Genomic DNA, 14,882 nt, shown 5'->3' with positions numbered 1-14,882 from the left:
TCAATTTTTTTTCATGATTCATCGTATTCATTAACCCATACTTTATGGCCCTAACTCAATGAAGCAAAATTATGTTTCCTGTGAAATAGCCTTTATAAGATAGAGACTAAGTGAAACAACCCAGACATTAAGTGAAACACTGCCAAGTCACATTCTAAATGAAGCCATGTAGCACAATCTTGGTTTTGATCCTGGTACATAAGTTCCCCAGATTTAGATTTCAGGCCACCAAGAATGGCCATCTGATCTCTTCTGTAACCCCTAACAGTGGTCTAAGGATGCATTTCATTTGTTAACTGACAACAGGAGGAGACTAAATTTATGGGCATGGCTACTCTGTGCAGGTATGAAATCTGTTAAGTTTTTATGGTTGATCACACTTCACAGTAGGATTAATTAGACCAGTCTACCAAAAACCTCTTGACATTTGAAAGTAAAACTTTTAAAACACAAGACACAAAATAATAAAACCCAACTACAAGAATTAATGAATAAAATTTTTAAAACTTACTCCTTGAGCTTTTCAATTTCTTCAGGCGTATATCTAAAAATTTAAAGAAATTTTAAAAAAAGATCAATTAAAACAAAGAATGCTAAAAACCTTAATAAATATCAGAATTTCATGTAAGGAGCCAAATGTTAAGTCACTTAATATATTGATAATATTTTCAAAGTAACCAGTTTCAAAGTAGATTAATAAAAATTAATGCTTCTACTTTCTTTAAAAAAAAACACACCACCAACAAATACTGTTAGCCATAATTAAAGGGAGCAATTTACAATTTTCTCTAGAGAATTCAACATTTAAAACATACTTGCTCCTATGCTGCCTAACTCTTTCTTTAAAAGTTCAGTTCAGGCACTGTAGTGTCATAGCTATTCTGAAAAAATTATGGGTGACATTGTAAACCAGAGCTAGAAAGGAAATCTATCGTAAATTCTCACAAGGCACTAAAAAATTTAAAATTCTCATTTCCTCTACTCATGCATGGACATCTGACATACTGTAGCTCCAATGAAAAGGTTCTTTTTTTTAAAGTGGGCAAACACGCAATACAGTCAATGCAATGCTCTTTTAAAAAACAGTATCTAGCCCCGGCTGGGTGGCTCAGTTGGATGGAACATGGTCCCATATGCCAGAAAGGTTGTGGGTTTGATTCCTGGTCATGGCACATGCCTAGGTTGCAGGTTCAATTCCTGGTCAGGGTGTATACGGGTGGCAACCAATGGTTGTTTCTCTCTCACATTGATGTTTCTCTCTCTCACTCTCCCTTTCTCTCTCTCTAAAATCAATAAACGTCTCCTTGGGTGAGAATTAAAACACACACACACACAAAACCCAGTATCTAGTAAGCCATATTACTACCACCTAAAATTCCCAAAGAGAAATAAAAAATGTTAAAACACCATATAATCATTGCATTGAAAATACGATGCCTTCCCATGTTACCTATAACAGATATCCATGCATTGTATCTAAAAATTCAATTATTTAAAAACACGAGTCACTGAACTAGGAAATGCTATACTATAAAAGTGAATATGAAAAAATGTTACCAATGAATTTATAGAGTTTCTTCACACTTCCTAAATCTTTAATCACTATTATAGTTTTTATAATATTATTACAAAGCAGACTTTGATGTATTAAGTCAGCTAAGTCTTAAACTGAACCTACATAAAGTGATTTAGATTCTAATTTCTACAAGAGGCCTTACTTATGAGGTTTCACCATATTCACGACATGGACCTGGAGAAACATAACCCCATGGTAATTCATAGTACAGCTGCCACCAATTAAGGCTATGATCAAAATTCTATTTAAAAAAAAGAAAAAAAAGGCAGTTCCTTAAATATTTTCACTAATTACATGAAATCATGCAGCATTACAAGTTTTCATACTTTCCCACATGGTTTCTGTCATCATACATGCGAAGTACTCTTCTATAAACTGCAAACAAAGGCCGGTTCAGACCCCACGCTATAGTCCTGTAGAAATCTTTTCTTTCGTCTTTTGACATCTCAAAGATGATTTCTGTAGCATCTTTTATTCCGCGTGCCTAAATGGGTTACATTTCTTTGATTTAGGGATTTCTGATGAAATGCATATGGATATACTTTTTAATAGTTTTAAAAAAGATCAATGGCATTTTGAAAAATAATGTATTGCTAATTCATTAATAAGTATAAACTTCAAAATGTTGCAAGATAATAGTAATATTTAAATGTTCCAAAAATAAATTGTATAAAATCCAGTAAAGTCAAATTCTGTCAACCTCTTTTAAAATTATAAAAAATTAAGATCTAAAGAAGTCCAAGGAAGAAAATCATAAGAACAAAATTCATAGAATCAAATAAAAATACAAAGGGTAAATGATGCTAAAAATTGGTTCTTTGAAAAAGATCCACTGAGACTAATAACATACAGAAAGATAAACTTATGGCAAAAGTAGGAAAAAAAGACAAAACAATATTAGAAAAAAAAAAAAAAAATGGAGCCTATAGAGATCAGACAATTGAACATTATGAAAATTTTATGGCAATGAATTTGAAAACTTAGATAAAATGTATTCCTAAAAAACTTACCAAAACTGACTCAGGAAGAGATAAAATATGTAATAAGCACAGACCATCAAGAAAATTTAATCAGTTATTAATAATGAAAACCATAATGAAATAATGAAAATCCGAGGCCCAGATGAGTTTATAGGTAAATCCTATCAAACAATCAAGAGAAACTAATTCGGGGAACACCTCCCCCTTCATTTTATTAGGCCAGCATAGCCTTAATAGCAAAAACAGAAAAGGACAGTTTCAGAAAATAAATTTCAGGCCAAGCTCATTCGTTAACACAGATCCTGTAAATCCTTAAAATAGTTTATTTTAGCATGCTGAATCCAGCAATGTACAAAAAGGTTAAAAATCAATGCAAAAAGTGAGCTCATTCCAGGAATACAAGTTTGTGTTAATTTCAGAAAAATTATTAGTGTAATTAAGCACAAGTAGATTTATAGAAAAGAATGTAAAGTCTCAGTAAGTGTGGACAGAGTATTCATGGAATTCAATATTCATATATGATAACACTCCTAGTAAATTAGAATGTGCTGATAGTCTGGTAAAAGAAAAAATACATAAAAAGAATGAAGATTGGAAGAGTCATTTGCAAATATTTTATATATAAACCCAAAAATCTATGAAAAAATTACTTCATTTAAAACAGTATTTAGTTCAACACATCAACAAATGATATGTCCTGGTGAGGGTGTGGAGAAAGGGGAGCCCTGGTGCACTGCTGGTGGGAATGCAGACTGGTGCAGCCACTATGGGAAACATATGGAGGTTCCTCAAAAAATTAAAAATGGAGCTGCCTTTTGACCCAGTGATCCCACTTCTAGGAATGTATCCTAAGAATCCTGAAACACTTATCAGAAGAATATATGCACCCTAATGTTCCCAGTAGTGCAATTTACAATAGCTAAGATCTGGAAACAGCCCAAGTGCCCATCAGTAGTAGATGAGTGGACAGAAAAGCTGTGGGACATTTACACCATGGAATACTATGCAGCTGTAAAGAAGGAGGATCGGGGACAGTATGGATGGACATGGAGAAAACTGAAATGGTCATCTAAAAATAGTCTCAAATTTTAGTCATGTTCCTTCCCTTTAATCATAAAGTTGGAAGGGTCCTTGGAGATCATCTTTTCCAGTCCCCTAGAAAAGAAGCCAGCTGCTTAAATTCCCAAAGTTCAGTGTTCTTACCACTTATTACTGTCTTTTTTTTTGAACTTCAAGACAATTTTAACTGACACAGTTCAAAATTATAACCATTTTATTTGTAAGTTGAGAGTCATAGTTGCTCCTGGACCACTCATTACTGCCTTATCTGAACCCATGTATTTTTTCCCAGTCTTAACTAAAGTGTATGTGACCAGTAGTCAACTTAATACACTTCTGGAATACATTTTTAACGGTCACTGCATTTCTGTTTCTCTTGAAAAAATTACCTCGATAGAAAAGATCTTTATTCATTAATAAAGAATTAAAGTTTTTAACTCTTTATAGTTTAGAAAGCTTAGCTTGGGAAAGGTGCAGCTTAAAATTAAGCTAAGAATGTGGACATTCCAGGCAGCAACCTATTTATAACCAACTAAGTATCAAACAGAGGGGGAATGATTAAATAAGCACTGTACACCTCCCATTCCCAAACAATGCTAATGGTATACATTTCAAACACGCACTACTTGAATATAACTTAATTTTGGGGATAGTCAGTGAGAAAAGCACAGATTTACCCTGATCATCTCTAACTTAACTAAGGTACCTGTTTTTCTCATTTCCTATATGGCAGAGTTCTAATTCTTCAGTCTGGACTTTAAAGCCCCGTTTCCAGAAGCTAATTATTTTGGTTCAAGTTAAAGGAGTTACAGTAATTTAATGTGGTCTGGGTTTAATCTCTGATTTCTTGGTGTTCGGCATTTACTCATGCTGTTCCCTCCAGCCCTACTTTAGCCTAAGCACTACCCCCTACCCCCCCTTTTAAGGACTCAGCTTAAATCCTTGCTCTTCTATATTTTTTTCATAGCTGTCCTAACCCTCAAAATATTCTTCCTCCTCTGATCTCATGCAGAATTTACAACATATGTCACTCACATACAAAGCCTTGTATCATTCTTTACCTATTTGCAACATTCCTAAATGGACTGCTTTTCAAAATCAAACTCTATGTGTTAAGGCAATTGCTATCTCCAGTGCCTCAAAATTCTGTGTTCAATAGACACGTAACAAATAGGATGACTAAACAAACAGAAGTCTAAATAGGAAAATGAATTAAATTTTTGATTTTTTTAAAAAGGGAAGGACTAGTATGATGTAATAAATTCATTCAAAGAAGGTGTATATCTTAGGTTTTAGATAATATAAACTTAAACTTTAATTTATAAGCTGCTTTAAAACACAGGGCTTTAAGATTCCAAGAGGCTATTAAGATTTTGTCTAAACTTCAGGGTGTTAACTGAAGCAATAAAGCTATTTTAAACTGAGAATTCAAAATTTGTTAAAAAATATATTATAATCATATACCTTAGAATTAAGTTACAACATTAGCCAGTCACCTATTACACAAATTACTGAAAAGCTCTTAAGTTTACATAATATGCTACTTTGATATTTTTGCAACTGGCAGTGAACAAATTAGTGAAACAAAAAAAAGCCATAAGATACCTTCAGATAGCGTTCAATATTGTTCATCAAAATATCAATTTCTTCCTTGGACCACATCCCTTGCTTCCATTTATGTCCTTTAAAATAAATAGGTAATATTATAGAAAATGTTATTCTTTCAGAAGAATAAAATACCAACGATTTGCCTTCTCATTAAATATATTACCTATGAGAATAACATGCAGCTAATTTAATTTCTCATTCATCTGAAACCTGAAAGATCCCTAGGTAAAGCTGCTTTTGAAACCTCTGCTTTTTAACAAAGAATATCTTTGACCCTACTAAATAAAGACAAACGTAAGTAAAAGATTAAAAAAATGTTACTTCCTCTCAGTTACTCTTCTTACCCTTTCAAGTAGTACAGAACAGCTAAAAAGACTTGTAAGTATTAGAGAAGCCCAACTAGCTAAAAACTTTCTCCAATGAAAAATAAAATTTTATGGGCAAACTAACATATATGAAAGATTCTAGGGCAAGATAAACATAATACACTGGACACCAAGTGAATAATATATTCTAAATGAGTATTTACAGTGGTTAAAAACAATTTACTTACTTTTGTTTCCTTTCCTTACTTCGGAGCGGCATGCTCAACCCCCCCCTTGTAGCAGCTTCCTAGCAATCGTTATGAGCACAGCAGCAATATAAACACCATGTAACAGTAAGCCTCTAAGCTACTTAGATTTTTGAAAATGCTTGATTCCCTATTCCCATAAGCAGTAACTATATTGTCTTCTTTTTAAAAAAAATATGTCTTTACTGATTTCAGAAAGAGGGAGGGAGAGGGAGAGAGATAGAAACAAGATGAGAGAGTCATTGATTGGCTGCCTCCTTCATGTTCCCTACTGGAGATCAAGCCCACAACCCAGGCATGTGCCCTGATCGGGAACTGAACTGTGGTCACCTGGATCATAGGTCGATGCTCAACCACTGAGCCACACTGGAAAGGCTGTACTGTCTTTTAAATGCCACCGCTATCCATTTGTTCAAAAATTAACAAGACAAAATCTACTTCATATCAGAAAAATGATCAATTATTGAAAAACAAACGTTGGTTTCATTGTCTTAGTCATTTAGAGCCAAATTTAATTCAATTAGAAATAAGTCAGTTAGAAAAGGCTAAGGCCCTTATGATTTCACTCATATGTGGGATGGAAAACTGAAACTCACAGACACAGACAACAGTATGGCAGTTACCAGAGGGGTGGGGTGGGGCAGTAAAGAGAAAAGGGGGCCAAATATACGGTGATAGAAGACAATCTGACTGTGGGTGACGGGCACAAAATGCAATATACAGAACACGTTATCATAGAAATGCATATTTGAAAGCTCGATGATATTATTAACCAATGTCACCCCAATAAATGTAATATAAATAAATAAAAAGAAAAGCTCAATTACTGTAACTACTGAATCACAATTATGAAGGTTCAACTCAGAATCCTAATGACTATAAGCTCTTTTTATCTCCATTTTTTTCCAGCAGATACTAAAATTCACAGTATATCTTACCTTTGTTAGTCAGAGAATCCTTATCTTCTTTAGTTGTAAACCATGCTTGGCTAACTGCTGAAACTTCCTCATTACCCAAGGGAGATATTTCATCTAGTTGCTCATTCTGTAAAATCTTGAAAAGGTAAAAGCATACATATATTATTTAAATATATGATGTTTATATATTTAAATTAGCTCATACATACAATAAAATGGAAATGCTGGGGTTGAGTTATGACAATGTTCTCACAGGTAGTTTGCTGTCTAAATACATAGCCATCTGTAATGTAATCTCTTGTTAAATTTAAAGGATTAACAGGCTAACTCAAAAGACATTATTGCAAAATTATGGTCTGTTTACTGTTCACTGACAACTTTATTTTAGCCAGCCTCTAGTGTCATGGCTCCTACCCTCATTAATGTACCTTCTTCTCAAAGAATTATATGGTACTACTTTTTATTATTAATGTAGCTAAAGCAGTCTTTATCTTACCCTCAATTCTGTGGTTGCTATGTTGTCAGACAAAATATGTTCTCACCATTTTATCACCTAAGGTCTGTGTAAAAGATGATCCTCTTGCAGCCAGTTAAAAGACTTGGCCCTGGCCGGGTAGCTCAGTTGGTTAGAGTGTCATCCCGATATAGCAAGGTTGTGGGTATTTCAATCCCCAGTCAGGACATACAAGTATCAACCAATAAATGCATAAATAAGTGGAACAACAAATCAATGTTTCTTTTCTCTCTCTCTGTCTTCTCTCTCTAAAATCAATTTTAAAGAAAGACTTAACTATACCTGGATCTGTGTCACAGTTCCCTCAGTAATCTCATCATCTGCCACCTCTGTGGTTGCAGTCATGGTCACCTCAAAGCTCTGATCATTTTCTGAAACTTCAAGAAAAAGAACAGTTCAACTCTAGAATAATAATGGCAGGTTCTAATTATTTTTAAAAATCCATGGGGAAAAAAGTGACCATCTAACTTCCTAACACATTCCTTGCTCATATACGTATGTCTATACGTATGTGTACACACACACACACACACACACACACACACACACATATTTATGCACTTAACCAATATTTATTGTGCATCTAATACACACTAGGTATTGCTGAGTTATGTGGAGACAGTAGTGAGCAAAAGAAACAAAAATCCTGCCTTTATGGCACTTATATTCTAGTAGGTTAAACACAAAATGAACATGACATTATCTTAGATGGTGATTAGTAAGAAAAAAATAAATCAGGAAAGGGTATGTATTGGAAGTGATGAAGGGTATTTGAAATTTTAGAGAGGAGGCCAGGAAAAGTAACCAAGACTTGAAACAAAGTGAGGAAAGGAGCTAGTCATGCAGATGTCTTGAAAAAAAGCACTTCGGGCAAAAGGAAAGCAGAATATAAAGGCTCTGAGATGGTGGTATGCCTGAATTTTCCCAGGAAGAGCAAGGAGGACAGTATGGCCAAAGCAAACTGAACAAGAAACAGTAAGATATTGTGTGAAGCCACTATAAAGACTTTGGCTTTAACTCTCAGACAGGAAACCAATGGAAGATTTAGAGAAGTGATATAATCTTTTATTTTAACAGGATCACTCTAGCTGCTATAGGGAAAATAGCCTAAAATGCAGCAAGGGTTGTAGTGAAATCAGCTAGGAAGCTAATTCAATAATCATAAGAGGCTAGTGGCTTGGACTAAAGTGAAAGCAAGTGAAGGTGATGTGAAGTAGTTCAAATTGTAGATATTTTGATGGTAGAGCCAACAGAATTTGCAAATAAATCAAATATGAGAAACCAAAAAGTCAAAGATGATATTACAGGTTTTTAAAATCTCAGAAAATAAAAAAAATGTACCTGCCATGAACGAGATGGGCAAAATTGCAGAAGCAACAAATTTAGAATATAGGACATTTCAGGAATTCAGTATAAACATATTAGTTTGAGATACCTACTAAACATCTAGAGTTAAAAGGAGAAGTCTGGACTGGAATAAATATGGAAGACATCACCAGAGACAAAATTTAAAATCAGGAATTCTAGGGAGTAAAAACAGAAAACAGAGCAGTCTAAGAACTGAGTCCAGGGACATGCCACATTTAGAGGTTGGGGAGATGTGGACAAGTCAGCATAAGAGATTGAGAAGGAAATGGACAGAAAGGTAGAAAACTAGAGAAATGGGTTCCCTGAAACCTATGTGACAAAATGTTAAGGGTTTGGAAAGGAGGGAGTGATATTGTCAAAAACTGGATAGATCAAGTAAGACAAAGACTGAAAAAAAAAAAAAAAAAATCGCCATTGGATTTAGTAAAAGAAGGTGTGTGGAGACCAGGGAAGAATAGTTTGGTGAAGTGATAAAGGTGAAAGCCTGACTGGAGTGGGTTTAAGGAAGAGCAGAGGAAGAAATGGAGGCAAGTCTTTCAAGGTACTTTGCTCTTAAGGGAAGGAGAGAAACTGGATGGGACCCAAAAGTGGGCAAATGGGACTTTTTATTTTAAAGAAGAAATCACAGTGTGTTTATAATGCTAATGGGAACAATCCAGAAGAGAAGGAAAAACTGATGATTCAGAAGAGAAAAGAAAGGATTGCTGCAACAATGTCTATGAGTAGGCAAAGGGATAGGATCTAATAAATCGAAGAGCTGGTTGGCCTTAGCCAGGAGAAAAGACAGAATATATGGACATAGATGTCGGTGTGTATTTGTGGTAGTGAAAACTTGTAGAAATTACTGTATGGCTACTTCAATGTTCTCAGTAAAGTAGGAAGCAAGACAATCAGTTGAGAGTAAAAAGGATGGAGGCAGTATTAAGAGGTTCCAGGATGTACAGAACAGTATCTCAGAGTGGGAGGAAGAAAAGCAAGGTGAAGTATGTATGGTGTAACTGTCAGGCAACATCAGAGCCACTTCAAGCTGATGACCATCAATTTAACATGAGACCAGTCAGTTTGCTTGTGCTGTTTTTCTCCCATAAACAGGCAGGTAGATTTAACAAAGGTTGTGGTTTCGCCAAAGACCAAAGTGAGGGAAGGAAAAAAGAACTTGATGATAATTCAAGACAGTGATTACAATGATTAACCATGAAACTGAAACTGGGTAAGGAGGAGACAGGATACAAAGTGGATAACAGGATACAAGAGCAAAGAAAAAGTGGTAAGATCAATGGGTGCCAGTGGCGCAAAAGATCACAGGAGTTTAAGAGTCTTAGTGGAAGTAAGCTGAAAATATAGGAAGCAGTGGTAGGAAAACAAAATCTGAAATAGAAAACAAATGGATCCCAGTTAATAGGTAATTACAAAAGTGGTAATGGCAGTGAAGCAGTGTGAAAACCAAAAGGAATAGGAGGTTAAAGTACTGCAACAATCAGAGTTCTAACTATGAATAGGGAACGGAGTGAATGTGGTGGTAGATGACTGCAAAAACAAGTGGTCAGTAAGTGACCTAGATGGATTACCACAAAGTAAGGAGGACTCAGACAGATACATTTTATCAGTTTTATAAAGCATGTAAAGCTTAAATTAATATTCGCCTCTACTAAATCCAACAAATGACTTGCCCATTCAATCAGTCCTAGATGACAATGATGAATATAGGACTGCATGCTTTAAAGTGACTTTTTTTTAATGTAGAAACTTTCCCAAGTTAATTTTATCACCATACTTTTTACAAATACAGGGAATATGTAAATACTTCAGGTTTGCTTTTCATGAATTCAGTCTTATTGTAAATATTAGCCTCTAAAATGCCTTCCATATATGATATGCGATGATCCAATATCAAACAGCTCACGTATTTTTGTAACACATCCATATTATCTTAGCCAGTTATGTGAATAAGGGTGTGATGAATTCAGACTAACATCATGAAATAGAACAAAATATCAAGTATAGTTTGAACCTACAATCATGATCAAGCCACTCTACTTTAACCAAATGAATTGACCAGTCAAAATAATCACTCAAAAATTCTGGCTTAATAAAACAAATAAGTCCTGGGGATGTAATGTACAGTATGGTGACTATAGTTAATAATATTGTACTGCATATTTAAAAATTGTTAACAGTGCTCATAATAAAAAAATTTCATAACTACGTGTGGTGGTGGATGTTAACTAGACTTATTGTGGTGATCTTTTCACAATATATAAATTTATTGAATCATTATGTTGTACACTTGTAACTAATATAAATTTACATAGCAATTATAGCTGAATAAAAATAATTTTAGCTTACAAAATGCCTATATAGGATTGCATCTGTACAGACAGGCCAATCAAATTTTAAAACTGAATCACACATAATGATAGTCAAATTAGAAAGAGTTTAAAAAATCATATGAATCATCATTAGGGGGAAAGATAAAATTTAATTAGATCACATAATTTAATTATAAATAGATTGTATAGTCACAACTGGAAGCAATATTAGCAATATAGACATTAACACTGCCTTTCAATAAAGTCTTATAGTAAATTGATATTAAAGGGTTTTTTTTCCTGTTAATAAGCAATTAAACTCTAAATACAGAGACATATCTATTTGTGAAAACATGATTTTCCAAAATGAAAACCTAGTCTCAGTTTTTTCCACTGGATGATGTGATTTTGCTTGACACTGAGGGCAAAATGAAAGTTCTCAGATATGGCAAGACTCTCCTTTATGCAGAGTGTGCCATCTAGAGCCTTGTATCCCAACACCATTGCCCTGGATAAAACAGGGGTGGGGACGTGCGGCCCGTGACTTTTGAAATCATTTGGTCTGACCCTGCCAAGGCCTTACCAAAGAGAAGTAGTTTCAGCCATCACATTAGGGATGAGTTAATGAAGTGTTTGACCAAATATAGCAGGCTAATTTTTAAGTTGATAATTTTCTACGGCCCTCGAATGATGTTATATTCAAATGCTCCGTGGCAGAAAAAAGGTTCCCTACCCCTGGACTAACACATCTACTCCAGCTTTGTGGGGACACCACAGTTCAAGATTTCATATCTGTTGCTAAACAAATCAGAAATATAATCTAATGTTACAGTTGTTGCGTTGTAGTCTTTTGCCAACAGTACCTGAAATACTACACCTTCTTAGAATCCAGTCTACTCTAAATGATCTTGAAATATAAACATGTTAAAAACTTTCTTAGTGAGAAAAACTAATTAAGACTCTTACATAACTTCCATTTAGCTATTTACCATATGAAGTACAGTACTGAGATTAAGAGAATGAATTACAAGAACCAGCATGGCTGGGTATGACCTTTGACAAGTTGTTATACCTCTCTGTGCCTCAGTTTTATCATTTATAGAGAAAATAATAATCTTTACTCTAGAGCATGCTTTCTCAATGAGGGTGAATGTGCTTCTTATGGGGTGTGTGTGAAAAAATCTTATTCTCTTTATTAACAAAGCAAGAACATACAGATGGTACATTAGAAAAAGCATACCCATGGTATTGGGTATACTTGGGGGAGAGCTTGATCAGGAAAAAAAAAAAGTTTGAAAAGGCTCCCGGGTAGGGGTGGGGGTAAAGGGACAATAAAAAAAGGTTGCGAAGATTAAATTAGACAATATATGTAAAAGCATTTAATACCACTCCTGGCACATATATAAGTCACTTACTATGTGTTAATTAAAAAGAGGTTTTTTGATGAAATGAAGAGAAAAATAATGGGTTTAAGTCTACCTTCAAATGTCAACTAAATCTCTTGCAAGCTAAAATTTGATTTTAAAAGGAAACTGTTCTTAATACACAGTGACTTACGTGGAAGTGCAACAACTGATATGCAAGGAGTAGAATCATCAATACTCTGATCATCCTCAGAAGACAGACAAAGCCTTTTATGTGGAGGTTCAGTACTATCTTCTGAGTCTATTTCATCAGCTTCTGATGAAAAAAACAAAAACAAAAAAATCTCAAAATGTTCAAAACAATGAGGAAAACATAAAATCTTCAAGTAATGACTATAAAACAATTGTCTTAGTGATTTGCTCAGTTAACTAAACCCAGCTTTACATGTGGGATTCCAAACAATATTGTCTCCTCTATGTCTAGTGCAGTACCTCAGCTCCTATTCTTATGACAAGAAACAATGATAAAGATTTTTTGAACATCACACTTTTATGCTGTCAACTATCTGGCTTTCCATGTAAAGACAAGGGCTTGTTATTTAATTCACTCACAAATATTTACTGAGTGCCTACTATGTGCTAAGTGCTGGCAAAAGAACAATAAGACACTCTGTCAAGGAGTTCACAGTGTCGTGGAGGAGGAGATTAAACTAACAGTTTCAAAATAGTGTAATAAGAACTATGAAGGTGGAATGAAGAGGCTGTTATATGAACAGGGAGGAGAGGCATTTAATTTAGAATGGAGGCAAAGGGAGCTTTCCTGGAGATGTGTTTGACTTGAACATAGCCAGGGAAAAAGGATTTTACTGGCAGCAGGAGTAATACGTGCACTGACACTGATGTATGAAAAGTTTAAGTTATGTTAGGAATATAAAAACAGTCATGAACTGCTGGAACATCGATATGTGAAATGTGGCATAAGTGAGGCTGGAAGGAAAGCTGTGATGATGGGAGGCTATGTGCCAAATTAAACAACCTGATTTATGTTCTAAAAACTATGGAAAGCTTTAAAAACCTTCTTACACTGTTGAGTATAATGACCAACATCTTCACAGTTTGAAAGATGAATGAGAGGTGGGAGACTGATTAAAAGGCTATTAGAGCTACCCAGGTGAGAAACTGAACTAAGAAAGGGGAACCTGAGGAAGAGAGGAAGAAACTGATTCAAGAAACATAATTCTATCAACAAATCTTCATGATGGAATGAATGTGGGAAATGAGAGAAGGATTATGCCTACCTGTATTTATGATCTAAGATACTAAAAGTAATGAAATTGAGTGAGAAAGGAAAGGAGAACTAGGTTTGGGAATTTTGTGAAATAATTCAATTTGGAACATGTGACATTAAAGGTGCTCTGAGAAACAGAGAATTCAGAATAAAGACAGAAGTATGAATCATTTTAATATGTAGGTGGTAGTTAAAACCACAAATTTGAATGAAATAACCTAGGGATTAAGTATGGATGACAAGAAGACAAAACCTAGATTGAGCAAAGACAGACTTCAAGCAAAATAAATAAATTATAAATAACTAATAGGTAGAGAAATAAAATCACAAGCCCCAAGCCTGCTGAATCTCAATTCATTACGTATGATCATATTGAATCTTATTCAGATAGTCACATAAAATTCTCTAACACAGGTTCCAGCAAAAATGTTCATATATTCATATTGGCACGGCTACATCTACATTTTCTAATATGTAGTAGAAATACTCTGGAGAGGAAGTGTACTATGTATAGTTAATCCATTATCATTTTAGGAGGCTCAACAGATTTTACTAATAAAACAGCTACTCATAAAAGTTAAAATTTATGGTAAGTTAAAAAATATACCAAAGTATAGTTTAAAAATATACATACAAATTAAGATTAATTCATGATCCAAAGGAATAACCTCCTTTTCTACTGTCATAGCCTAAACTGTCCAGATGGATAAGAGATCAAAGGTGACATAAAATTGAAAAATCAAAAAAGATTCACAATTATGCCTGCAAGTTCTCCTACCATTCTGAGGGCAATGAAGAATAAGGTTCCCGTCTGTGTCCCGAGTCAGAGTTACAGAGTTCACAGTTTCTACTGTTACTGTGTCAGAATCCTCTTCAACTGTGCTCATACTCAAATCTATACAAGGATAGATTTCAGATTAGGATTTAAAAAATTATTTCCAAATACGGACGTAAAGTAGCCCTCTAATTTCCCCCACCTCCCCCGGCAAAACCTCACAATTTCTAAGTGTTCTTTATGTGAAATTGCAATGACAGTTCAGATTTCAAAGACTGTTTTTCAAAAGTTTATATCCATTATTTAGAATCAGATATAGCCCTGGCCAGTGTGGCTCAGTTGGTTGGGCGTTGTCCCCGTGCACTGAAAGGTTGCTGGTTCAATTCCCAATCAGGACACATGCCCAGGATGCAGGCTCGATTCCCAGTAGGGGGCATGCAGGAAGTAGCCAATGTTTCACTTTCATACAGATTTTTTTTTTCTCTCTCCCTTCCCCCCTCTTTAAAAAAAATTAATTAAAATAAATAAAAGTAGATATAATCTATTAAGAATT

At 34.6% G+C, this 14,882-nt stretch overlaps 1 protein-coding gene across 7 annotated transcripts in view; it reads right to left on the bottom strand.

Annotated features, from left to right (window-relative positions):
- Positions 1–14,882, bottom strand: part of DMTF1 (cyclin D binding myb like transcription factor 1) — a 40,975-nt gene that overhangs the window by 13,815 nt on the left and 12,278 nt on the right. For 5 of the 7 annotated variants that reach the window (XM_016218803.2, XM_016218802.2, XM_016218806.2 and 2 more), the window contains 7 exons: positions 14,333–14,449; positions 12,460–12,582; positions 7,508–7,602; positions 6,733–6,847; positions 5,221–5,297; positions 1,903–2,060; positions 512–544 (listed from right to left, as the gene is read on the bottom strand). In XM_016218803.2, coding sequence (XP_016074289.2) covers positions 512–544; positions 1,903–2,060; positions 5,221–5,297; positions 6,733–6,847; positions 7,508–7,602; positions 12,460–12,582; positions 14,333–14,441 — 710 coding nt within the window. In that variant the 5' untranslated portion in view covers positions 14,442–14,449. The remainder of the gene's footprint in view (positions 1–511; positions 545–1,902; positions 2,061–5,220; positions 5,298–6,732; positions 6,848–7,507; positions 7,603–12,459; positions 12,583–14,332; positions 14,450–14,882) is intronic. The other 2 variants (XM_016218807.2, XM_016218809.2) reach the window with 2 other exon arrangements.

The sequence above is a fragment of the Miniopterus natalensis genome, chromosome 10 (assembly GCF_054644295.1).
Source record: "Miniopterus natalensis isolate mMinNat1 chromosome 10, mMinNat1.hap1, whole genome shotgun sequence".
NCBI lineage: Eukaryota > Metazoa > Chordata > Mammalia > Chiroptera > Miniopteridae > Miniopterus > Miniopterus natalensis.
This window is presented reverse-complemented; position numbering and strand designations above follow the sequence as displayed.